Consider the following 24,702-nt stretch of genomic DNA (forward strand, 5'->3'; position numbering starts at 1 on the left):
TTCAAAAACTCATGTCTTGGGGTTGGAGAGATGACTCAGTAGTTAAAAAATGTTGAATGTTCTTGCAAAGGAATTGGGTTCTCTTCCAGCACCCACGTGGTGGATCAATAACTATTTGTAATGCTGGTCCAAAGAGAAAGAACACCCTTTTCTGGTTGCTGCTGGCACAAAGGCACATGTGCATGGATATACATGTAGGCAAAAACCTATATGTAGCTGAAAGTTTTTCTGTGTCCCACCTGGCCCGCAGTCAAAACAAATCTCTCACTCGACAGTCCTGCAGCCACTTGGACCCAAGTAAACACAACAGAGGCTTATATTAATTAAAACTGCTTGGCCATTAGCTCAGGCCTACCACTGACTAACATTTGAATTCAGCCCATTTCTGTTAATGTGTATGTCTCCTCATGTTCTGTGGCTTTACCTGTGTGCCATTACATGCTGCTCCCTGGACAGCAGGCTAGTGTCTCCTCCTCAGCCTTTCTCTTCCCAGAATTCTCCTTGTCTGCTTATCCCGCCTATACTTCCTGTCTGGCTACTGGCCAATCAGCATTTTATTTATCAACCAATCAGAGCACCACATTCACAGCATACAGAGTGACATTCCCATCACCGATATACATTTTAAAAAATATTAATCAATTGAAAACTGTAAAACCTAGCATTCTGAAACACTGTGCCTGACAGCATACTATGTCCCAAGTAGGGGCAAGGAGCCATGGAAGCTCACAGAGCTTCAGTGATCATTAAAGTAGCATAGGAAAAAGTCACCCCAGAGTTGCAGCCAGAAGCAGAAGTAAGGGATCCTTAAATGCATTTCATATTTGATGGGAAACTCTGAGAATGAAGTCTGGCATCCTTTTTGTGGAGGTACATAACTTTTCTGGTGGTGTGTGCCCCAAACTGCTTCCTGACACTTTCCTCCTCCCTTTCTGCCCTTGGCACCCAGGACACTGCATCTACATGCAAAGCCCAGGATGACTTGTTTTTTCTTTCTCTGCTCTTGAGTTACAATAAAGTATCAAAACTGGCTTTAAAGTCTTTTTATAGTAATGACACGTGGGTGTACTCATTGGATAGCAACAGTTTTATTTCAAATAAACTTTTAGGGAATTTTTGCCTTGTGCTATAGAATATACAACTGGGAAAATTTTTGTTGTGCCCTAAATAAGAAAGTCAATCAAAATGATTCCATTAAAATTGATTTTCTGTTTAAAGACCATATAAATGGATGTTCAGAGTATTCAGAGGCCATGCAAATGGTTGAACTTAGATGATTCTGAGTAATTACTTCAGAAACCCAGTTAAGACAATCAATTCTAAACCCTATTAAAGAGTTTATGGTCATCACTTAGAAAAAGAGGTCCCTTTTCCCTACCTCCTGTCCAGAGACCCATTGAGGTAGCTTAGCATGTGAACCGGTCAATTCTGCCTTTCCTTAGCTCAGTGTCATTTGTTAAAAGATTGGAGTCAAGGGCTGGGGATTTAGCTCAGTGATAGAGTGCTTGCCTAGCAAGCTCAAGGCCCTGGGTTTGGTCCTCAGCTCTGACCAAAAAAAAAAAAAAAAGAAGATTGGAGTCATAATGTAGCCCACCCCCACCTGACTCACTGACTCAAAAGGAATTCTTCTTGGACTATGTTTACAATCAAGGCTTCCTTGAGAAGCATGATAAACTAAAGACTGTTGCTCAAATTGCTAATGGTCTTATAATAAAAAACAAACAAACAAACAAACAAACAAAAAACCTAGTGCCAGATATTGGAGTAAATGCTGAAAGATCAGAGAGACAAAGGAACAAGCCACAGCCATCTCTTCTCTCTAGGACTTCTCAGCCTGAAAAACCTTTAGTTTCTGTCTCCTCATGCCTCATATACCTTTCTCCACCCATCCATATCACTTCATTCTTAGTTCTGGGATGAAAGGTGTGTGATTCCCAAGTACTGGGATTAAAGATGTGTGTCACCACTGCCTGGCTCTGTTTCTCTCCTAGAATGAATCAACCTCATATAATCAAGATTGGCTTTGAACTCACAGAGATCCAGATGGATCTCTGCCTCCTAAGTGCTAAGATTAAAGACATGAGTCACCACTGCCTGGCATCTATGTTTAATCTAGTGGCTTGTTTTGTTCTCAGATCTTCAGGCAAATTTTATTAGGGTACACAATATATCACCACAAAAGATAATCCTTAACATTTATGAAGAACATTTTGTGTATTTTATGTGTGTTTAATACTATTGTTAATCCTGCATTGTATATAAGAATAAGAGACTTAAACAGGTGAAATAATTTGTCAAGCATGCCATCAAACTGAGACACTGATAAGGAACAAGAAACTGATGCAGTCTAGGGGTCTTGGTTAGGTTCATTTTCTCAACCAGTTAAAGAATTAAAAGGCAAGTTAAATCTGGTGGCACAGGTAGCAATGAAGACATGTGGAACACCACAGTCAGGAGCAGGCAGAATCAGCAGTTAAAGAAAGGCATTTATTTGGGGTCAGGGAACACATGCATGCAGCAGACATACAGAGAAAAAAAATCTACAAAGCAGAGGAAAGACTCAAGAAGATGAAAACCCATCTCTTCTTGATGGCTGGGATTTTTTAAGTCTCTAAATAAAGAGTTTTCCTCCATTAATTAGAGTTGGTCTATTTGAAGAAAGAATGTTTGACTGGCCCATAACTGTTTCATGTCTTGATCTGGCTTTGAACTTGTTAAGCCAGTCCATTAGCAGATTGCCTGCTGGTGGAAGACAAAAGCCTACAAGGCCTTTGTTTTTAACTGCCTGGCTTTTGTCTCAAATCTGGACAGTGAGGAAGAAGTCAACCACCTCTACTACCTAGTCATGACCCCTCTCCCTACCTGGTAATCTAACTCCTCCTAGTCCTTCATTCCCCACGCTCAGTAGTTAACCTGAAGGATTAGAGAGTGCCAACCACTTTCAGCTGTTTCTAGCTGCCAAAAGGGATGATGAGGCACAAGCTGCAGTCAGAGTGCCTCAGAAAGAGATCTATGTAAGGGATGATGGTGGCTGTGATCCACAGCATAAGATAGCCATGTGGTGGTAGTATGTATCTTTGGAGCTTGCCATGGTTGGAGGTAGCATTGTGTAGCTGAAGTTTTCCTGTGTCCCACCTGGCCCGTGGTCAGAACAAATCTCATACCCACTGGTTCCACAGCCACTTGACCCAAGTAAACACACAGAGGCTTATATTATTTACAAACTGTATGGCCATTAGCTCAAGCTTATTACTGACTAGCTCTTACACTTAACCCGTAATTCTTATTTATGTTTAGCCACGTGGCTTGGTACCTTTCTTCAGTTCTGTGTTCACATCTTGCTTCCTTTGTGTCTGGCTGGTGACTCCTGACTCAGCCTTCCTCTTCCCAGAATTCTCCTTGTCTGCTTATCCCACCTATATTTCTTGCCTGGCTACTGGTCAATCAGCATTTTATTATTAACCAATCAGAGCAACACACATTCACATCACACAGAACGACATCCCACAGCAGATCTCTAACACATGAAAGAGTGAAATAGTTAGTAGTTCTATAATTCCCACTAAGAGTACAGTTCAAAAAATAGCTAGGGCAGTTTTACCCTTATCAGAAGACTAAGAAAATCATCCAAAGATGATGCTTCCAAAAGATTCCTCAGGAAGCATTGTCACAGGTGTCAATGATGATTTCTTTGCCACCATCATCTACAATAAGATGTATTCCATGGGATCTGGAGAGATGGCTCAGATATTAGAACACTTGCTGCTGTTACAGAGGACCTGGATTTGAGTCCCAGCACCTGCATGACAACTCACAACTGTCTAAAACTACAATTTGAAGAGAACCTGGTGTGCCCTCTTGTAGTCTCTGAAAGATCAGGCATAGATACACATGATGCGCATACATGCAGGCAAGACACACATACACATAAAAAATTAAATTAAAATAATTATTTAAGAAAAGAGCCAGGCAGTGGTGGCGCATGCCTGTAATCCCAGTACTCGGGAGGCACAGGCAGGTGGATCTCTGTGAGTTTGAGGCCAGCCTGGTCTACAGAGTGAGTTCCAGGACAGGCTCCAAAGCTACAGAGAAACCCTGTCTCGGAGAAAGGGGAAAAAAAAAAAAAAAAAAAAAAAAAAAAAAACAAAACACATGTACTCTATAGAGGAAGCTATTAATCAATCTATCTCAAGAGTTCAAGGAGCCATTTTAAGTTTAGCCAGTTTAAGTTTAGAAGTCAGTCATGGGGTTGGGGATTTAGCTCAGTGGTAGAGCGCTTGCCTAGCAAGCACAAGGCCCTGGGTTCAGTCCTCAGCTCTGGCAAATAAAAATAAATAAATAAATAAAATTAAAATTTAAAAAAAATCAGTCATGATGGGTGATGTCATCCTGTATGCTATGAATATGTGTTGTGGTTGGTTGATAAATAAAGCTCTTTGGCCAATGGTGAGGCAGAATAAGGTTAGCCAGGAGATTCCAACTAGAGAGAGAGGAAGGAGAAAGGCAGAACATAGCAGATACTGCCACCTGCCACCTTGAGAAACAAGATGTAAAGGTACCAGTAAGCCACAAGCCATATGGCAAAGTATAGATTTATAGAAATGGGTTAATTTTAGATGTAAGAATGAGCTGGTGAGGAGCCTGAGCCATTAGGCCATATCCTTTGTAAATAATATAAGCCTCTGTGTGTTTACTTGGGTCTGAGCAGTTGCAGGACCAAGCAGGACACAGGAATTTTGTAAGTGGCTATGGGACCTTGGTGCCGGGTGAGCACAGGAAAACTTCTGACTACACAGTTATTAAGTTTCTTGTACTCCAACCTTGTGGGGACTATCAAGAGATGGGTTAATGAGGAGAATTCTTCTATGTTATGATTAACCTAAGTCCTGTTGTGCAGCTGACTGGACTGTGTACCTGAACTTTCTTACTAGAGTCTTGTTGAAGGATAAAATCAGAAAAATTATCTTTTGTTTATCTAGATTGACTTTGCATTGTTACATTTTGACCTGTCAAACACGATCTATGTTACATTTTGAGAACAATGGAAACATTGTGAGAGAAGTCAGTTAAAGTAATTACCCTGTTGGGGTGCCTTTACAGAAACAGATGTCTCTGATGATATACCAGATGTATTGTCCAGTAGAGGTAGGCAGTATGAGCAAAACCTGAGTAAAATCAAGATTCTGCTTGTTGATTCACAACCAGACATCTGTATCTAACTCACAATCTTTTTTATTGGGTTGTCCAGCAGTATCCTGGGGACACCATTTGGGTATCTTGAATAATTTCCCAAACCTATGAGTTTGACAACAGGATATCTGGCAGCCTCCTTTAATCAGGGAACATGGCTGATTAGGACTCAGGATGTCACAAAACTACATGGGATTTGCTGGTAAAATCATGAATGAAATAGAGAAATAACCAGTGTTACTTAGAAAACTGTCAGATCTGCCATTAGAATTCAGGAGATATGTCTGTGTGGCTCCAAAATTAATTTTATTACCCAGTTTCTACTATTTTAAGTGCGCTTGCTTTTTTTTTTTTTTTTTTTGGAGTGAGGTGGGAACAATTATAATAGTATTTGTGAATACTATCTCTAAGGAGTTTCATTTGTGGCAAGAAAAAGCCTGATGTAAGTTCAGTATTTACTTCAGCTTAATATGGTTTCCATAGCCAGAGGATTTCCCTCCTCATTTGACTTTGTAAAGGCCAGAGTGTGGAAGTAAGGACGCCATCCTCCTTCCAGTTCCTTGAAAACAAAAACAAACTTGCTCTGTTTGTGTTGCAAATGTTCCCTTGCAGAGTTCAGATTAGCAGTGTACAAGGGATCATCCATTAAAAATTATAATAAAAGAACACTGCTGTCACTGATATGGACTGAGGCATGAGGCTAGGTTGCAGTTTAGCCAGACTAACATTAGAGGGCCTATGTTCTAAATTGACATTCTACCTGAACAAAGCCATGAGATTGAGACTGAAGAAATTGTCCTGACTTGGAAGCATCTAAGAATCCAATATGCTAAAATTGATGTTTTTATAAAAATGGATAGCAATTTAACCTACCTATTCTCTCTGCCACCAAACTCCCAATCAAAATGCCATTCTGTCCTCAAGAGAATCTGTATTATGGAATAACCTTATATTAGAAACTTTGTTTAAATGAGATCTCTCAGTACTTTAGAAACTAAATCCTCTTTAATTAGATTTATACAGAACTGCCATATAGCACTTAGTGCTGTAGTGCCCTCCTTAATGTGTGTGAAGATACACTGACTCATTTCCTCTTTACAGAAGGCCCATTATTGCCAGGCCTACTGGCATCTAGTCTCCCTTACCAAGATGACATGGAAAAGTGACTAGCCAATAAGTTGGGCCAGTCACATGAACCTTAGGGAAGCCATTCAGTGTGGTTTTCCTTATTGGCTTGTTATTTTTCACCCTAGTTAAGTTGTTTTTCTGTTTGGTTGGTTGGTTGGGTTTCTTTTCTTTTTTTTTTCCCCTTACTTCTCTAGACTTAGTATTTGAAACATAGAAGATGCAATCAAATCCTCTGTTTGCTTATTATCTTTTATTCCAAAGGTCAAACAGCATTTCCTATAACAAAGGGGCCTGCTTTCTTCCTTGATGCTCTCCCCTGTGGGACCTGAGCAAGCATGCACCTCAGCAGTAAGCTTCCTTCCTAATACTGGGAACTGGGGAGAGAGAGTCAAAGAAACAGCTAAATGTAGCATTTGTCCCAGGAGGAGGAAAGATGACATCAAAAATCTTCAGATACTTTTACAAGTGTCAGACATTTTAAAGGGTTTAGCCTAAGTGGATTATTCCAGAGTCCAGAAGAGGAGAGAGCAGGACCTTACAGATTCATCCTTGACCTCTCAGTTGAGAGGCATACTTGGGATTTACACAATGATGGCTTACAGCCAGTTACAGTACACAACTCAGGCCTCAGTTTCTTTGCCAGAGGGCTAAAAAACTATAGATTTAATGGAGGTTAAAAAAAATTTTTTAATGTGTGCTTTTTTTCCTGGTAGAAGATTCAGAAAACCTTTCTCCAGAAAGCTATGAGACTTAGAGAGAATGGCCCCTCCAAGAGAAGCTCCTAGGTCAAGAAGAAGCTGACTTCAGCCTACATCTGAACAGTTAATAGAAGTGTGTTCATACTTCTCAGGTGGAGTCTGAGGGGAGCTGTAGGTTGCCAGTTAGCTGGATAAGATGAGCACTTCTGCCCCAGTTTAGCTGAGAAGTTCTAATTTGCTGTATAGGGGTGGTCCTATACTCCTGGAGTGAGTTGGGGTTGTTGGAAAGCACTGGGCGCCTACCCCAGGCAGCCATAGGAACAAGTGTGGTAACAGGGATTATGGGGGTTCTGACCCTCAATCGTCCTTTCCCTGGGTCCAGAAAGAATCTACAACCAGCTGTCAATCTAATCTTTGATGATATGAAATGAATCTATGTACATGAAACTCTTTAGTCCATACACTTTATTCTTCTGAGTCAGTTTTTTCTCTACACCGCTTCTATTCTGCTCTGATGCCTAGCTCCTTTCTTGCCTGATTTCTCTCTACATTCATCTGCCCTCTAAGTTCTATCTTAATTCTCTCATCTTAGTTCTCCCTCGTTTTCATTCATCTAGTTCTTTCCCATCTGAGCTCCTCTCCCATCTCCTTTCTCATCTTGTTCTCCCCCATCTGGCTCTTCCTCGTCTTCCATCTCGTTCCTCTAGTACTCTCTTCTATCCCTTCAATCTAGTTCTTCCCCATCTCAGTTCGTTCCTCTCCAGTTCTTACCCATCTAGTTTTTCCATTCTCTTTTCTCTTCTCATCTCTTCATCTGAAAATAAAACTGCCTTTTATCCCTTTGACCCTTATCTCTCCAAGCTATCTCTGCTCCTGCTGTTTCCGGCAAGTGTGCTCAGTCACTAGGCAACTTTGTTAGGCAACTTCCATCACAGCTAGATGTACCTGCAAGTTGGAACCCTTTAGTTCTGAGTCAATTAAGGGTGGATCTAACACTAGAGATAAGACTTTGGAAAGGGAGAAAGTTAATAACACTTAATTAGCACATCCACCAGGCCTTCTCAAACATAGTCTGGATGCTTAAGTCTGTTCTTAGAGAATCTGTGAGGTATCTCAGGTAAGATACTTTCATCCATCCAGGGCTAGTACTGGCCAGGTGCTGCTAATGACGATAATGACAGAAAGGCCTGAAATTAGGGATCCTGGCTGTGTTACTGCACAGAGGTTATCTGAATATCACTTTGGTAAAGGAGAAATGGTGCCCAATGGATAATGGAAAAGCTACAATAGCACACGAGAAATTCATAGTCGGAAACGGCTAATAATCAAAAGCCAATATTACCAAGACTCCTTGAGGCACAGCTTGACCCCTGGAAGGCCCTTGGCTTCTTCCAGGTATTAGCTTGTCATAATCAGCTGAAATCCCACTTCATATATTTTTGCAGCTTGCAGCAGTGTGGTGTTTGGTAATTCAAATAGTGGTTTCCACATGATTCAAGTCCTAAAAACAAATAGCATATCTGTTTTCTAGGTAGTGGGCAGTCTTGAATGTCAGGGTGTCAATTATACCAAACTCTATAAACGTAAGCTGATTGGCTACAGTTTCATTAAAAATTGATTCGTACAGTATGATGCATTTGTTTGCTCATGAGGCTAGGTTGCAGTTTAGCCAGACTAACATTACAGGGCCTATGTTCTTACGAATATAAGTTGACTTTTATAAGGGAAAACAGCACTTTTAAAAAGGAAAGTATTGTTTGAGGTGACTGAGAGATATGTAAAACAAGTGAGATTTTGGTTTAGGTGATACAAAAGGAGCCTCAAGCATCTCTCATGTCTTTAAAGTAAGGTAAAGCCTATCAGGTGCTTTGAGGGGTCTTCCTGTGCTGTGGATGATAGGCAGTGCAGTGCCTTGGAAGAATGTGCCCCGGCCAGTGATTCTCAGCAAGTTTTCCTGTGTCTTTTGTTTGTCTTTGAGACAAGATTTTGTTATATAGCCCTGTCTAGCCTCAAACTAGCAGAGATTATCTTGTCTCAGCCTCCCTGTGCTGGAATTATAGTACTTGGATGGCTGGAAGCAGTGTAAAATGGGAAAGGCTAGGCTGGAAGAGTCAGCTTGTAAAATTATGTGATCTTACAGAAAGAGCATAGAAGCCATGGAATGTAATGCTACTTTTATTTCTTCTTGTTTTCTTTTTCTTACATTGATTGTTAAATATAATTAAAAAGGAGAAGGTATGCAAAACAAGCCCTCGAACTTCTTGCAGTTTCTTACTTTAGCTAAATAAGGTTTGCTTTATTTGTCACTGTTTCATGCCTTGCATTCCTGTCTCTGGGTATGCCACTGCCGCCCTCCTAGTTCCCTATCCAAGGGCAGAAAGGCCACGGTAAGTAATCCTTAACCAAGAGCACATGAGTATGTTTAGCAGCTAGGGGGCCAAGTGTAAACTAGTAGCTTGTGAAATTAATAGTGTCACTTTTAAAACATATCTCACATCTTTCATAAGCAAACCTCATGTTACAAACACAGTAGAATGAGTGAACACACAGGGCACTTAACCACCAAGACCACAAGTTAATAACTGTGCATCTGATGTGTTTTAATTGGCAAGGGCAACTCTTGGTTGGTAGATTTGGCTGAGGGAAGGGCTGTTTTTCTTTGACTCTGCAGAGTACCAAATAGCTTCCTGAAACATCTCCGTACTTTCTAAGAATAGCATTTTGTCCAGTTTTTACCTGGAAACACTAAAGATTTAGTCGCATTCTAGACCACTGAGCAACACATTGTCTTTTTTAAGGATGAATCCTAACGTTTCTTTTAAAAATTAATCAGGATTTTTTGAGGGTTTTTTGAAACCTTTAACTGCTTTGTAGAAAGTAAAAATAGATGGTCTTGGTAAGGGCAAAGCCAGAAATGTATGGCTTCAACTATAGTGTATGGGGGATTCCTAGAACATAAAATAAACCACTTAGATCAACAACCTTCAGACTGTTTAAAAGTAGATAAAATTTGGAGAGATGACAAGAAAAAATGAGTATGTGGAGTATGTCCTTTTTTGACTTAAACTGGCTTGTACGCAGTCCTACTTCAGTAAACAGTCGCCCAGTTTGCTCATGAATGTGGATGCCAAAAAAAAAAAAACAAAAAACCCTTCATTCACAGTAAGAAAAATATATCAGGTTTACTGATCTAGCCTTCCAGGGCCTTCTTTGGTCCCTTGATCTCCCAGCCCCTCAGAATTCAAAGGCAGCTTGTAAAGAAAATTTTAGTTTACTTGATAACTATTGAGATCTTGAATTCCAGTATAACATGAACTGAATTTATCTGCCAGGACTATTACTTTGGTAGAGGGGGAAAAGAACCACAAGTATATCATTCAGTCATTTAATGGTCATTCTGTAACTGGTTTTAAGTATACATTTGCTTCAATTTAGAAAAGAAAGTAGATTTCCTGTGGTTATGATGAATAACCTTGAAGACATGGATAAGCCTCTTGAGTTCATTTCTGAGATACTTAACTAGTATAGAACATAGTAAACTTCAAATCTGAAATACTTGTTTTTAAAACTACTTTAGCCACAGAAAAATTATTTCCCCTTCTCAGTCCTTAATATATATGGTTATTTATATTTTAATGTAGTATAATATTGGTTTAAGAATATGGACATTCCAAATAGACCATTTTTGCCACTTAAGGAACACTTTAGTATAGGAGTGTTTGTCTTTGTACCAGGCTAGTGACTGAAGAAGATATTATGAGGCCTCTTTCCTTGATACCAATAGCACATGGGAATGGCTCCAGGCACTGAGAATGGATGTTGTCAGCATGTCACCTGGAATTTCTTCCTGCCCCTAAAGTTACTATTTCAGTAATTAAGAACAATCTAAGTCATTGACCTTCTGCCTCTGTACTTGGATTCTTTAAATACAAACACAAATTTAATTGGAAAAGATCTATCTTATTGTCCATCTTTTAGTCAAGGGCTTAAAGAAACTGACCTTCTGAAATAAAATGTTCCTCCACAGAGTCAGATCACAGTTGTAGCCATCTCCAGTGTGGTCAGGTTAGAAACCTCAGGTGAAATTTCCTTAGAGAGCTTTTTGCCACTTTCCTTAAAGGCAGAATTAATTTTAAAATCTGATCTGTTAGTATCATCCTCTCTAGCTATGTTGACACTACCTTTCACATTAAAGAACGTAACTGCTGCCTGAATCAAGACAAGCCAGGATATAAACTGGTTATCTCTATATAAACAATACTTTCCCCACCCTGTGGATATTATTACTAAGAATTTCCAAGTACAGATTTTCTAGAGAAACATCTGTGGTTTGAAAAGATTTGCAGTAATCCAGATGGTTTCTTTGAGAAGAAATGTACTTGATAATTTAAAATTAAAGTCTTTCAGTAAAATTGAATGTTTTATGATTTTTTAAGTGTGTGTGTGTGTGTGTGTGTGTGTGTGTGTGTGTGTGTGTGTGTTTTCCATTGGCCTGTCTGTTGAGGCCTTTATCTTTAAAAAAAATAAATAAATAAAAATAAAAAACATTAACAGTGTCTCAATTTATTCAGCAATTAACATGGAAAAATACCTAAGGGAACTCTTTATGACAGCAGAAACCATTAGTGAAAAGATAATAGACATGGACTACCCTATTTAGACTATGTGGCTCTGGACTTGTCTGGGAATTACCACTCTCAACTTCTGACACATGATGGTATAGTCAAATCTCATAGCTACAATACCAATCACTGATTGCTTTACCAACTGAACCTACACAACTGTATTGCTAGACTTACCCACTTCTAGGAATATGAGTAATGAAAGGCATTAAGTACCCCTGAGAGTACTGTGACAAGGTTGATGGAATGACAGGTGTGACAGTGGAAATAAGTGGTTTTGTGTGTTTCTCAGTTTCCTCCAGTGGTCAGTGTTGACTTACTGTCTCCTGACTACCCAGAGATGTTCTTCTTACAGCTGCACATAGGTTGCCTTCATACAGAGTGTGTACCCCCAAATTTCTTCCATGCTTACGGCTATGTTTCCTTCTGATAGTTTTTTTTTTTTTTTAAGTTTAACAGTGGTATTCTTAGTGAGTTATTAGTCGTCTGTAAACACAGAAGCTCAAAATATTAACACACACACAAATGTGTGCCCTAAATACACATTACCAAAAGAGAGTAATCAGTAGTGGAGATATCAGACTTTCTGTGACTCAGACACTATGATACTGAGTTCTAGGGTCACCTCTCAGAACTTACCATTGAACCAGTTCCTGTGAATGTTAAAAGCCCTGATGAAGAACAGTGGGAAGGGGTTGATAAATGGACACATGAAGGATAATTATATATATTTTTTCTGCTCTGACTTTTATTAACTCAATGAGTTGTTGAAGTTGTTGCAACAGGAATGCCATAAGGTAACCAGGGTATTGTGTTTGTCTTCTCTACACATTAGATTTGCCAAAAAGCCATACTTGGATATTGACACTGACAGAAACTCTTGAATGAGTAGATAAGTGTGAGACAAATTATAAAGTGTTAAGTTATAAAGCTCATTAGACAGTGTTCAGTGAGCAAATTAGAAAAATATAGAGTATCAAAACATACCAGTGTAAAGCAGAAATAGAAGGGTTGGGACTTGTTGAAAGGCATGACTCAGACTACATCCGCCTCTGGTGATCATCAGAGTCCCTAGGATTTGGGTGCTCTTCTTTGAAGGGGAGCAAGGCTTTTCTTGGTACCACATGAAAGAGGAGTTCCAGGGATGAACACTGCCACAAGAGGGCTAACCCCTCTGCTATGTGTTGCAACCATTGACCATGGAAGACCATCTGGGTATTGTAGGTGTTTAACCACCCACCTTGAAACACTGGAATTGAAGCAGAACATGCAGGGGGGAGGGTCCCCTGGATCTGGTGGCTGAGCCATATGGTGTTACATCTGACCTCGAAATGAATTCAGTACATTTCAGACCTGAGTTACAGCTGGTGTGGGAAAATCTAAGAACAGGCGGTTCCCTTAACAGCTGTAGTTACAGTTAGGGCCAGCAAGAAAGATAATTTTATGCTTGTTTGAGCCTTCATGGGTTATCTGAAATCTATAGTTGCTCCTTTGCCTTTGCCATAATTATTTTAAAAATCATAGAAAATGGTATTTTTCTCTTCCTTTTTGAGATATCCTCTTCCATTCAATTAATCTAAGATTTTAAGTTACTGTTAGGAGATAGACAGGTAAAAAGTCTGTGGTAAACTACAAGGTCACTCAACCAGTAATCTTTAAATATGTTCTCATTCAAGAACTGTACAAATCAAAATCACACTGGAGGGAAGCACTAGAATGCTGCATCCATGGTAACTCTTTAAATGTGGATGTCTGTATTTACTCTGAAATCTTTAAGATAATAGTTTTCATGTGTGTGAAATGAAGAATAAGTCACTTTTAGCACAACAAATGAAAAAGGTTTTAAATTTTTAAAAATTGGTTTGACAGGTTTTCCTCCACTGATTTAGAGTGAAGAAAAAAGGAACTAAGAGAAAGAAATGTATTCTTTCCTAAATAATCCAAGAACCAAACTATGAAACCAAAAGAAAATATAGGATAATATTGCTAGTTTTATTGTCTGTCTTATGACACTCCTCCCACATTACTAAGATTTGTTCATTGTGAGAGTGCCCATCTGAAGCTGTAATTAGGGGCAGAAATATAGTCTGGACCATTAATGAACTATGGTGGTAAGAAACTGTATCCACCTGGAGGTGGGATGACTTTTTGAATTTACATAAAAATCTCCAAATTTGCTCGCTAAGATGGCATTACTGGAACTGAGCTACTGGGTTCAGGAAATGGGCAAGTAGTGAAAGAAGTATGTTACCCAGGTCTTCAGTTGTTCTTCTATGGTATTATAAGGAAAGCCAGACTTTGTTTGGTATAATATTAAAGAATCTCTGTTTAAGTTGATGTACTTTGTTCTGGGAATTGATCTGAAATTTCTCAAGGGTTCTGATCTGGAGATTTAGAGTGGTAAGAAGTTTTGCTTCACATAATTTAGTTCAGCATAGCATATGGATAGGGACCATAGAGGAACCAGGTACCAATTGGAACTGAAATTACAAAATGAGAGAATGCACTATACCACAGCACAGACAATTTCTTAATTCTCTGTCCCAGAGAGCGAGCACTGCAGGGAGATATGGCTATGGAATCAAGCCTAAAAGTTCAGTTCTTGGTTGTAACAATCTCAAACTTAACAGCCTATATCAAAGATAGAATCTTTTCTCTTCAAATTTGTAAAGTTGGGGTGACAAGACGACTCATTGAGTAAAGGCACATGTGGCCAAACCTGACAACTTGAGTTTGTTCAATCTCTGGGATCCCTGTAGTAGAAAGAGAATTAACTCCTGCAAGTTGTCCTCCAGTCTTCTCCCTCTTGCTGTGGTCTGAGCCATGAGTAGATTTGGAAAGGAGTTTTTGGGAGGGTTGTTTGTTTATTTGGGTTTTTTTGCTTTGTTTGGTTTTGAGATAGGGTCTCACTATGTAGCCTTAGCTGGCAATTTGTGAAAATTATGTATATTACTCCTTCTCAAGATGATTATGCTGAGAAATTGTATAGTGTTAATCAACAAATTGTTGATGATAACCAGTTTCTTTACAAGCTGATGGAAGGGACAGGCAGGCCTTCAGGTCACTGAAGTAATGATCTGAGAATGGGAGCAAATATTGATTTAAAAGAAGTATCTTCTGGCCTGCTTTGGGGGAATTTTGGCCTAGGTTTTTATTGGCTCTTAGAAATGAGGAACCCAGAGATGTGCCACAGCCATTACCTATTACATTGGGCTAGATTCAGCTCACAACTGTTTGGGTATATACCTATTCATATTGCAAGTGGTATTTTGTTGTTGTTGTTGTTGTTGTTGTTGTTGTTGTTGTTGTTGTTGTTGTTGTTGAGACAGTGTTTCTCTATGTAGCCCTGGCTATCCTGGAACTCACTCTGTAGACCAGGCTGACCTCGAACTCAAAGGTCTGCCTGCCTCTGTCTCCTGGGTGCTGGGATTAAAGGTGTGCGCCACCATACTTGGCTCAAGTTAATTTTAAATTGGCTAAAATTAGCTAATCATTTTTTTAACAAGCAAGAATTGAATGGTCCTATGCACAGAACTTGACTTTATGCACTCTATAGTAGAGAGAAGAGAATAAGGCACTACCCAAGCTTTTAAGAACATTCTTATCTATCTGGCTTCCTAAACCTTTAAGCTTACAAAGTGTTTTGAAAGTGTGACATTCTAGAGATAACCTAAGAAAATTACAAATAATACAAATGTATGTGAATGTTACTGTGGTTAAGTACATCTCTTTATTGTAGTTGCTATGGTCCAAGTCCCATAAACACCTTGCCTTCCCTCTTCTATCCTACTTTCATTTCTAAATAGCTGTATCCCAGGTAGTGAGTACAGGGGGCTATGAATAGGTCTCCAGTGCAGGTAAAGCTAATGAATGTAATTTAGGATGAAAGGCACTGTGTAAAGGCTTGAGATGTTGTTATTACTGCTCTCATGTGCTTTATTATTTTTAAATTGTGCATCCCTTTAAGTAGATTATTTGTTCACCACAGTCTCCATTATATCTAAGCAAAGCCTTCACAGAAATTTCTAAAACCTTTTCATTTCTCTCTGTAGGTTGTTGTTTCGTAACGTTTTATACAAGAAAAGCTGCACTTGAGGCCCAGAATGCACTGCACAATATTAAAACTTTACCTGGGGTGAGTTGGTTTACTTTTGTACCAAAATCACTTTATTGCTTGAAAATGGTCCTTTCAACTAAAGGTTCGAGTTATGGGGTTCTTAGTGCCAAAAATGGCCTTGATCTTTTGAGGAGTATGTTCTAACCCCTCTGTTCCCTGCAGTAGCCAGACTAGCTGGCCAGCCCACAAAGAAGGCTGGCATTAAGACTGATGGGAAGAACTCTCAAATAGCATGTCCCTTGGTTAGGAAATCAGAGTGACCCCACTGGGTACAGCAGGTGCCAAAGAGTATTGGGTGGGTTGAGATTTTAAAGGTGGTGGAAACCCACACATACAAGGGAAGCCAATGGGAAGGAAAAAGCTTTTACTCTCCAGGCTCTCCTTTTCAAATGTAGTCTTTAGATTTTCATTTGAAAGGGCAAAATGTGCTCTGTATAGATATAATATTAAAGCTCCTAATGACTTCTAAACAGTCAATATGTTAACAGAGTCAGTATTTTAATGCCTGTGTATGCCTTGGTGTTGGTGTAGAAGAGAAAATAGAAAGCTTGCAGTGCTTATTTTTCATTTCCTTCCTGGTGATTAGTACAATTATTAGACATGAACTGATGTTGCATAGGACAGTTTCATCAAGATTTATCAGATTTTTGTGGGACTTTTACATATTCCAAGGCAGTACAAATTGTCCTTTGCTGTTTATATGGTATATTTTCTCCATTTACTTAAATGTCAGTGGAGAATTAATTCAATATCATAGTGATATGTGTTTGTTACAATAAAGGATCTGTGGTAAACATTTAAGTAGCATGATTTTATTGAAACATGTTTTGTTAAGAAGGTTAAAATGCTCCTGATGTTTCAAGGTATAATTTCAATGTTTGCTTACTTACTTGTACCTGTACACATACAACCATGTGCAGTCACAGACTGATATGAGCACACATATATATATTTTTTCCTCCTGCTTCCCCAAAAGATAGGGTTTGTGTAATTCATGTTAGGCCCACTGAAAAACTTATAATGTCTGTAGTAGAAAGACACTTAGCAAAAGATTTTCAAAATATGAGCTGCTTCTTTTGAGGTAGATGGATTTTTGAGACAGGATCTCAAAATGCTGACCTCTAACTTGTGGATGAATGCAGAGATTACAGGCAACTGTCACCACACCCAGTGATCGCCAAGAGCAGTAAATTAGGGAACACGGCTGTTCACCATACCATTTTGGTTTTCCTCGTTTTCATCTGAGCAAATCAAAGGATAGAAGAGCAAGTTTGTAGTGACAGAATGATTCAAAGTTTTTCACACTACACACACTTGATACATTTGCCTTTGCACTTGTGGTCAATGGGGATAGAATCTCACATCTTATATTTATGTGTAGCTTTGTCTTAAAAGCATCACTTTTAACAGCTGCAGGGAAGACATGAAAGTAGTTGCCTTTCAGTTGTGAGCCTTTGGTAGACAGGGAGAAATGGGACCAGACATAAAAGATTAATGCATATTCTTGGAGAAAAAATATTACAGACTACCTTGCTGTTTGATTACAAGCCTTAGAATTAGTCAACATTTCCATAATTCTAAACCAATAAACACCTGTTTTCCTACTGTGATGTGAAGGCATGACTTAATTTAGCAGAACCCCTGCTGTGCTAAATCTCTCATTAAATACCCAGTAAGCTCAGTTATTTAAAGTTGTAGCACAGCTATTTTAACTGGTTGCCTTCATATTATAAAATTAATAAGAAATTAATGATGCACTTTGCCATATGCCTTCAGTTTCTTTTTGAATAAAAATAAAAGGGACAAAGAAAAGCACATCATCTGCTGACACTTTAAATCTTTTCTGGTTGTAATCATTTTCCTGTGGATAAAGTCCATTACTTATTTCCTCTTTTCTAATGTGTCCAAAACTTTCGATTTATAACAAGATTAAATAGTACACTTTTTTCTTTCTTGTACAGTTCAAGTTTTGTATCCTAAGGAAATTTTATTGTACAGTGGAACTTGACCAATGTTTGGGGTTTCCTTTTGGTCTGATGCACAGTTTTTCCATCTTGAAAGAAACAAAGAACTTGATTAGTGCAGGAGAGAAAGAAACCAATAGGTCTGTCTGTCAGGCACTTTGATGTATCTGCTCTTCACCTGAACTTTGAAGCACCCTTTTTTCATTAAGTAGGATGTGACTGAGGTGAAGAGTTGGGGACCTTTTTGGTAACCCACAATGTATATCTTAAGCCTGTTCTGAGAAATGTGTAACTGAGGAAAAACCCTAGATCTTGTATTCCCATGTTCAACACAAACCCCTATAAATGGAATAGTAGAAACAAAGGGAGCTAATCCAGAAACTCTACTTTGAGAGGAAAGAATGAGAGTCTGAATCAGTTTTTTTCATTGGATCAACCTCACTTCTAGAAGGAGTTGCTTAATGCTTAAGCAGCAGATTAAATCATAGAGTTTTTTTATTTCTAGTACTTCGTGAAGTTAATAAATCACAAGTAGTTACTGAGCAACTACTGTGTCCCAGGTACTATATAGGAAATAGCAAGGATCAATCCTGACAAGACTTCTACTGGGTCTAGCTGAAGGATAGTAGACAATTAATACATACTTGATCTGTGCTTTAATGCTTTTCTACTTCTGATTCTCTCTCTTTCTCTCTCTCTCTCTCTCTCTCTCTCTCTCACACACACACACACACACACACACACACACACACACTTGAGGTCCTTAGTAAGTAGTACTCTTATAGTCTTATGGAGAATATTGTAATCCTGTGTGCACAGGCAAGGATACATAATAAGCCGTTACATTTCCTGCAGCAGTATTTGATTTTTTTTTTTCTATTCCTATGTCATTATGTTTTTGGAAAAACTTTAGTTGCCTCTGATCTCAAGGTGTGACATACTAGGTTTAAAGAAAGTCTCCTTTCATGGTAAGAATACAGTATTTCCCAGTCGCAGAGTTGTAGCCTCATATGTGCAGAGCTTCAGGTTCAACTCCAACACTATACACACAGAGAATGTGTCAATCATAATTTTTAAAATCATCGTGTCCCAAGGAGAGCAAGGGAGGGTGTCAGCTTAGGACCCCCCAAGACCAAGAGCACAAAAGAGATTTATTTGCCCCAGAGGGACAAGGGGAAGGGAATAAGAGACAAAGACAGGAGACAGAGGATGAGGGAGAAGGGGAAGGGAACAAGGAAGAAGACGGAGAGGTATTTGTCTAAGGGGAGAGGGGAGACAAAGAACTGCTTATAGACAGAGAGGAGAAAGACATGGCCCATAGGCAAATTGTGGTTTATAAAGGTAAACCCTGTTGGGATGAGTTGTTTAATTTTAATTGTGCGTGTTATAAATAGGTGAGCTGATGGGGCTTTTGATTCTGGACTTCAATACTTTGATAGCTGGACCTTGGTAGTCAGCCTCAGGAGGAGAAAGTGGACAGATAAGGGAACAGACCTGGGTGGCTTGCTTTAAGAATGTAATCTAACAGTTTTTAGCGAAGCAGAGGGAATTGTGGAGAAAGCTAGAGTCCCTTCAGAGGGTTACAGAGGAGGCTTTGAAGGGAGAAATGGGAAGGGGGGACATGGTGATTAAATTACAATCTCAATCTCAAAATAAACAACAACAAACAGATAGTATCCTTTTTTGCTTGTTGAAGCAAAAAGAAAGAAAAAACAGTTACAGCCCAAGGTCTCAAACTTGCCTTGACCTCCTAGTGCGTGGATTACAGGCTGTGCCGCCCCTCTCAGTGATTGTCCTCGCAAGTGGTGGGAGCCAACAAGCAGGGTAGCATCTTTCAGAGGAAACGTCGGTGTCTACCATTGTGTACTGCACAGAGGATATTCTTAGGACTGCAACCTGGATTTTGTACTCTGTTTTAACTAATCTTGTTTATTTAGAGCAATTAAAAACAGAAAGTAAAGATGTCTGAGGCACAGAAAAACTTCTAAGACCTTTCAGTGGTCAGATGTTAGCGTCACATGCCCTCGTACCAGTGACAGGGGTACTATGTGCCACTTTTCTCAAGCTCTTACACAGTCCATGGAAGTAAGAATTTTGGATTGAAATCTACAGTGCTATCAGTAGAGCATTCTCTGTTTAAATTAATTTAATTAAGGATGTAATAACATAGAATACAATTTTGAGAAACCTCTTAAATTTTAACAGCAAAGAGGAATCTGAAATCTAAATATCTTGTAAAATATTAATCATAAATTTCTTTCAGTCATATTTTATGAGTATGCCCTATCCTTTTCTTTTTAGAATCACTCCCAATTTTATTAAATGCAGTTTATATTAAGGAGATATTGCCCCAAGAGAACATTTATTTTCAGTACTCCATTTTAGCAAAGGCATACTGAAAGGTGTTTTATAATAACACATGCAGTGTGAGCAAGGACTACATATATATTTGAGTTATAAAACAAATGATCCTGATACATTAGGAAGAAGCCGAAAATAAAATGGCCTCCTGGGACAAGTATGTTCACCCAAAAGACATGAATGGGCCCTTTCCTGGATGCCCTCAAAGAGATCATTTACTCGTGTGGGTAGACACCTTTCTTCCAAGTGGAATTGACTAAGCTATCTATAGAATTGTTTTCATGTCCTTAATAGTAGAATGCTAGGGCTTATTCTTTTCTGCAGAATATCTGGGCTCTCTCTGAGACCAAATTCAATTTGCTCATTGTAATGTATTTTGAGTACCTCATTTTCTTTGAAGCACTTCTCCTAATTATTAATATGTATTTAATGTTTTTGTTCTTAGAGCCATGGTTATGATTTTACCTTTATCATCATTATTTCTGTCATAAAAACTCTCAACTCTTATATCCTCATATCATGGAACCCCTTCCACCACCACCCCAAAAAAAGTCATGCTATTTGAATTAACACCTAACTAGACCAACTTGAGTAAATTTCTTCAGATGTCCTTTAAATAAATTTGTAGCACAAATTCTAATTGGTCTTATTAATAAAAACCCAGAGCCAGATATCAGGGTGAAAGCTGAAAGGTCAGAGAAGCAGAGCAAGCCACAGCTACCACCTTTTTCTTCACCAACTCCTCAGCCTGAAAGCAAATCCTCAGACTGAATGCCCCTGAGTCTTGTCTCCACTCTCCTTATATTCCTTTCTCTGTCCAGACATATCACTTCCTGTCTCAACCTTCTTAGTGCTGGCATTAAAGGCATGTGACTCCCTTAGGACTGGGTGCAAGGGTGTGAGCCATCACTGCCTGGCTCTGTTTCTCTTTTAGACTGGATTAATCTTGTGTAGCCCAGGCTGGCCTTGAACTCACAGAGATCCGTCTGCCTCTGCCTCCTGAGTACTAGAATTCAAGGTGTGTGCCACCACTGCCTGGCCTCTATGACTAATTCAGTGGCTGGCTCTGCCCTCTGATCTTCAGACAAGCTTTATTTGTTAGAGTAGATACAAAATATCACCACATATATGTATTTAAAAAAATAGCCAAAACATCTTTATAAGTAGGTTTGCATCTCCAAAATTGTGTGCCATATGTAATATAAAGTATGCATTCATTCATTCATTTAACAAATACTTAGAAATTTTTTATTGTTTTCCCAATACTTTGCTGGATACAGAGTAGTACCATTGCCCTTCATAACTGAAATGCCAAAAAAAAAAAAAAAAATGATTGCACCATGTTTATACTAAGTAAATTTTCAATAAATAGCTATAGGAAATTTAATTTCCAAATAATAGGCTAATCTTATTTATTCCAGTATTTCCAAAGTAGTCATGTTTTACTTTGAAAAGAAAGATAATTCTGCCTGGATTGTAAATGTTATAATACAAGATGAATATAGATTTATGTTAGTGCATAAATATGTGAATGATGACCTGGTTCGTTCTACATATACAAATCTGTATCCGTGTACATCTTTATTCAGCTATAAAGAGGTGCATGCAGTTGAGTTGTGTAAATGCAGGAAGATACAATGTAAGTCCTACTCTTCCTTTGCCTGCCAACATATTCTTAATTGCTTCACTATAGTCACCTTTCTTAGGCCTCATCAACTGTCTCGACTTCACTGTACAATAATAATTCTTATTTTCAATAAGAGTTTTGGCTGATGGCATTATACATTGTGAAAGAATACTTGAGAACTGCTGTTAATAGTAATGATCCCTATCTTTCACCTTAACAAAAGACTTGGTAACTAAAGGCATATTGCCTGTGAAGCTCCTGGAATCTGGAGATATGCCTTAGAAGTCATTGTTTCTACTTGGTAATTCCTATAGGAGTGAACTTTTCTAGGAAGCCACCCAGAGCAGAAAATACACTTTTTATGGATTGTATAAACCAGAGCATTCATTTCTGTTTACCTTCTGCAGTGTCTTAGTTAGGTTTCTATTGCTGTGAAAAGATACCATGACCCAGAAACTCATAAAGAAAACATTTAATTGAGGAGATTCAGTTACAGTCTCAGAGGTTCAGTCCATTATCTTCATGATGGGGAGCATGGTGGCATGCAGGCAGACACGGTGCTGGAGGAACAGTAGAATGCTACATCTTGTATGCAACAGGAAGTCAACTGAGACACTGGGTGGTATCCTCAGCATAGGAAACCTCAAAGCCCACCCCCACAGTGACACACTTCCTCCAACAAGTCCATACCCACTCCAGCAAAGCTACACTTCCTAATAGCGCCACTCCCCATGACATTTTGGGGGCCAATTACATTCAAACTACCACATGTAGTTTTACATTTGCAAAATTTGACCAGAATTAAAGTATTTGGCTTCAGAGAACTGCCTATAAGGAGCCATGCCCTGCTTGTTGCTATTATTTTCATACAATGCTTAATCTTGCGGAAATATAAGCTAACCAAAAAGTGAAGTCTTTGATTTTCTTTATGGTAACTTAAGGCTATAAAGAAGGCTTATTTTTTAAAAAGGTGGGGGGGAGTCTTATAAGGTGTGGCTGCACAGGCATTCCATAGGTGCAAAAGTCCCTTTTTACCCTAAGAGTCACACCAGAGTGATATATCAGGATCAAGGTGTAGAACCATCCCCAAGTGAGACTCAGTCAGATGTGACCAGATTGCTCCCAGCTCATAGCTTTAGAGGAAAAAAAAAAGAGTTATAGTTATAGGGTGGAAAGAAACCTTAGCCAAATAGTCACCAGTCTATACCCCCAGCCATATCCCAGGGACGTGAGAAGATTTTAATACTTCATAAAAGACCATGGAGGCTGGAAAGATGATTCTCCTTTTAAGAGCACTGGGTGTACTTCCTGACAACAGGATTCTATCCTCAGTACCCACAAGGTGGCTTACAACTGTCTATAGTTCCAACTCCAGGGGATCCAGTGCCCTCTTCTCACCTCTGTGGGTACGTACTAGGCACACATGTAGTACACAGATATACATGCAGGCAAAACATTCGTGCACATAATAAAAAAATTTAAAAAAGTCTAAAGACCATTCATCCCACCCACTGTAGACTTTTGCATGCCTCCTGAATAGTAGGATGTTTGTTTTAGTTTGACTGGCAGTTACTGTGTATGTCTCTGATTAAATGAAATGAAAATCAATGTACTTTTCAAACATGGCCTGTTCAATACAAGGAAATGTACAGGAGAAAATTTGTGAGAGTTCCTTAGTGATGAAAAGTTGAAAATGCCAGCACGAGATAAAAGTAGAGATCCAGCTATACTGTCTTAAAAATAAATTGAGGGCTGGAGAGATGGCTCAGAGGATAAGAGCACTGGCTGCTCTTCCAGAGGTCCTGAGTTCAATTCCCATCAACTACATGGTGGCTCACAACCATCTGTAATGAGGTCTGGCGCCCTCTTCTGGCATCTAAGCATATGCCCAGGCAGAAGACTGTAACATAATAAATAAAAATTTATTAAAAAAATTTAAAACAAAATTATTTTAATTGAAAAAATATTTAAAAACAGAATTCTGTAGAGAGTGTTTCTGTTTTATATAGCAAACAGTCTCCATGACATGCCTGAATAATAGGATTCTTGTGAGGCTTTATGAGAGAATTTGTATAAATGCCCTGGCACTATTGCCTGATCAGCTTTTCAAAATTGCTCTTTGTTATTCTTTGAAAAGGACTATGATTTGATTATTATTTTATGACATTTGAGAGAATGGCACACTGGCAAAATAAAGTAACAGATTTCAAATATCACCATTTTTTCTACAGTTGCTCATTAGTAAACTTGGAATGCTAAGTTCACTTCTAAGACCTTAGATCACAAAAAAAAATTGATAAAACTTTAAAAGAAAATCAGAGAGGATGCATCTATGAATTTGATTAGAGGTCTCCATGGAATTGAAAAGAAAGAGACAATATGGGTTTTAAGAGTCAAAGATAGAAAATTTGACATAAAACCAAATAATTGTCCAAATTCTGTTACTGTAGTAATAAGAATATCACCTGAATAGTGACAGAACATTTAATCCTTCATTGGGATCTGTGCATGGCTCAGAAGACTTATGTACAGTTGAAGCTGGTTGGCCAGTTTGTAGCCTCAAGCTTGAGGCTCCCAAAATAAAAGTGTATGGCATGGGTAAATATAGAGGATGTTCTCCTGGGAACTCCAAAGTTCTTCCTCATGCACCAAGAAGTAGAGAATGGAAGAGCCTGGCGCCAGAGTCGAAAGAAGACAGAGAGCTCCACTGCTGGGCCAGGTCTTCTTAGTGCAAAAGAAATCATTGTTCACTTAAGAGAGAAAACAGAGAAAAGAGCTTCATGTATTTTTCTGCTTGCTTTTGCTGTAAATGGCATTGTACACAGGTGCTCAGGAAGTCTCATTAGCATTATGACACACACTATTAAAATTGTTCTCATAATAAAATAGTATTTCAAAATGCCATTGCAGCTGTCACAGTCATTGAGATGAAAATAAAAACAGTGAACAGTATGTGTGGGAGACTGCAAAAAAAAAAAAAAAGGTGGGGGACAGT

At 38.8% G+C, this 24,702-nt stretch overlaps 1 protein-coding gene across 19 annotated transcripts in view; it reads left to right on the plus strand.

Moving 5' to 3' along the window:
• The window catches only part of Celf2 (CUGBP Elav-like family member 2), an 859,694-nt gene that overhangs the window by 721,514 nt on the left and 113,478 nt on the right, over positions 1-24,702 (plus strand). For all 19 annotated transcript variants that reach the window (XM_036188412.1, XM_036188400.1, XM_036188409.1 and 16 more), the window contains one exon: positions 15,691-15,773. In XM_036188412.1, coding sequence (XP_036044305.1) covers positions 15,691-15,773 — 83 coding nt within the window. The remainder of the gene's footprint in view (positions 1-15,690; positions 15,774-24,702) is intronic.

This window comes from Onychomys torridus, chromosome 5 (assembly GCF_903995425.1).
Source record: "Onychomys torridus chromosome 5, mOncTor1.1, whole genome shotgun sequence".
NCBI lineage: Eukaryota > Metazoa > Chordata > Mammalia > Rodentia > Cricetidae > Onychomys > Onychomys torridus.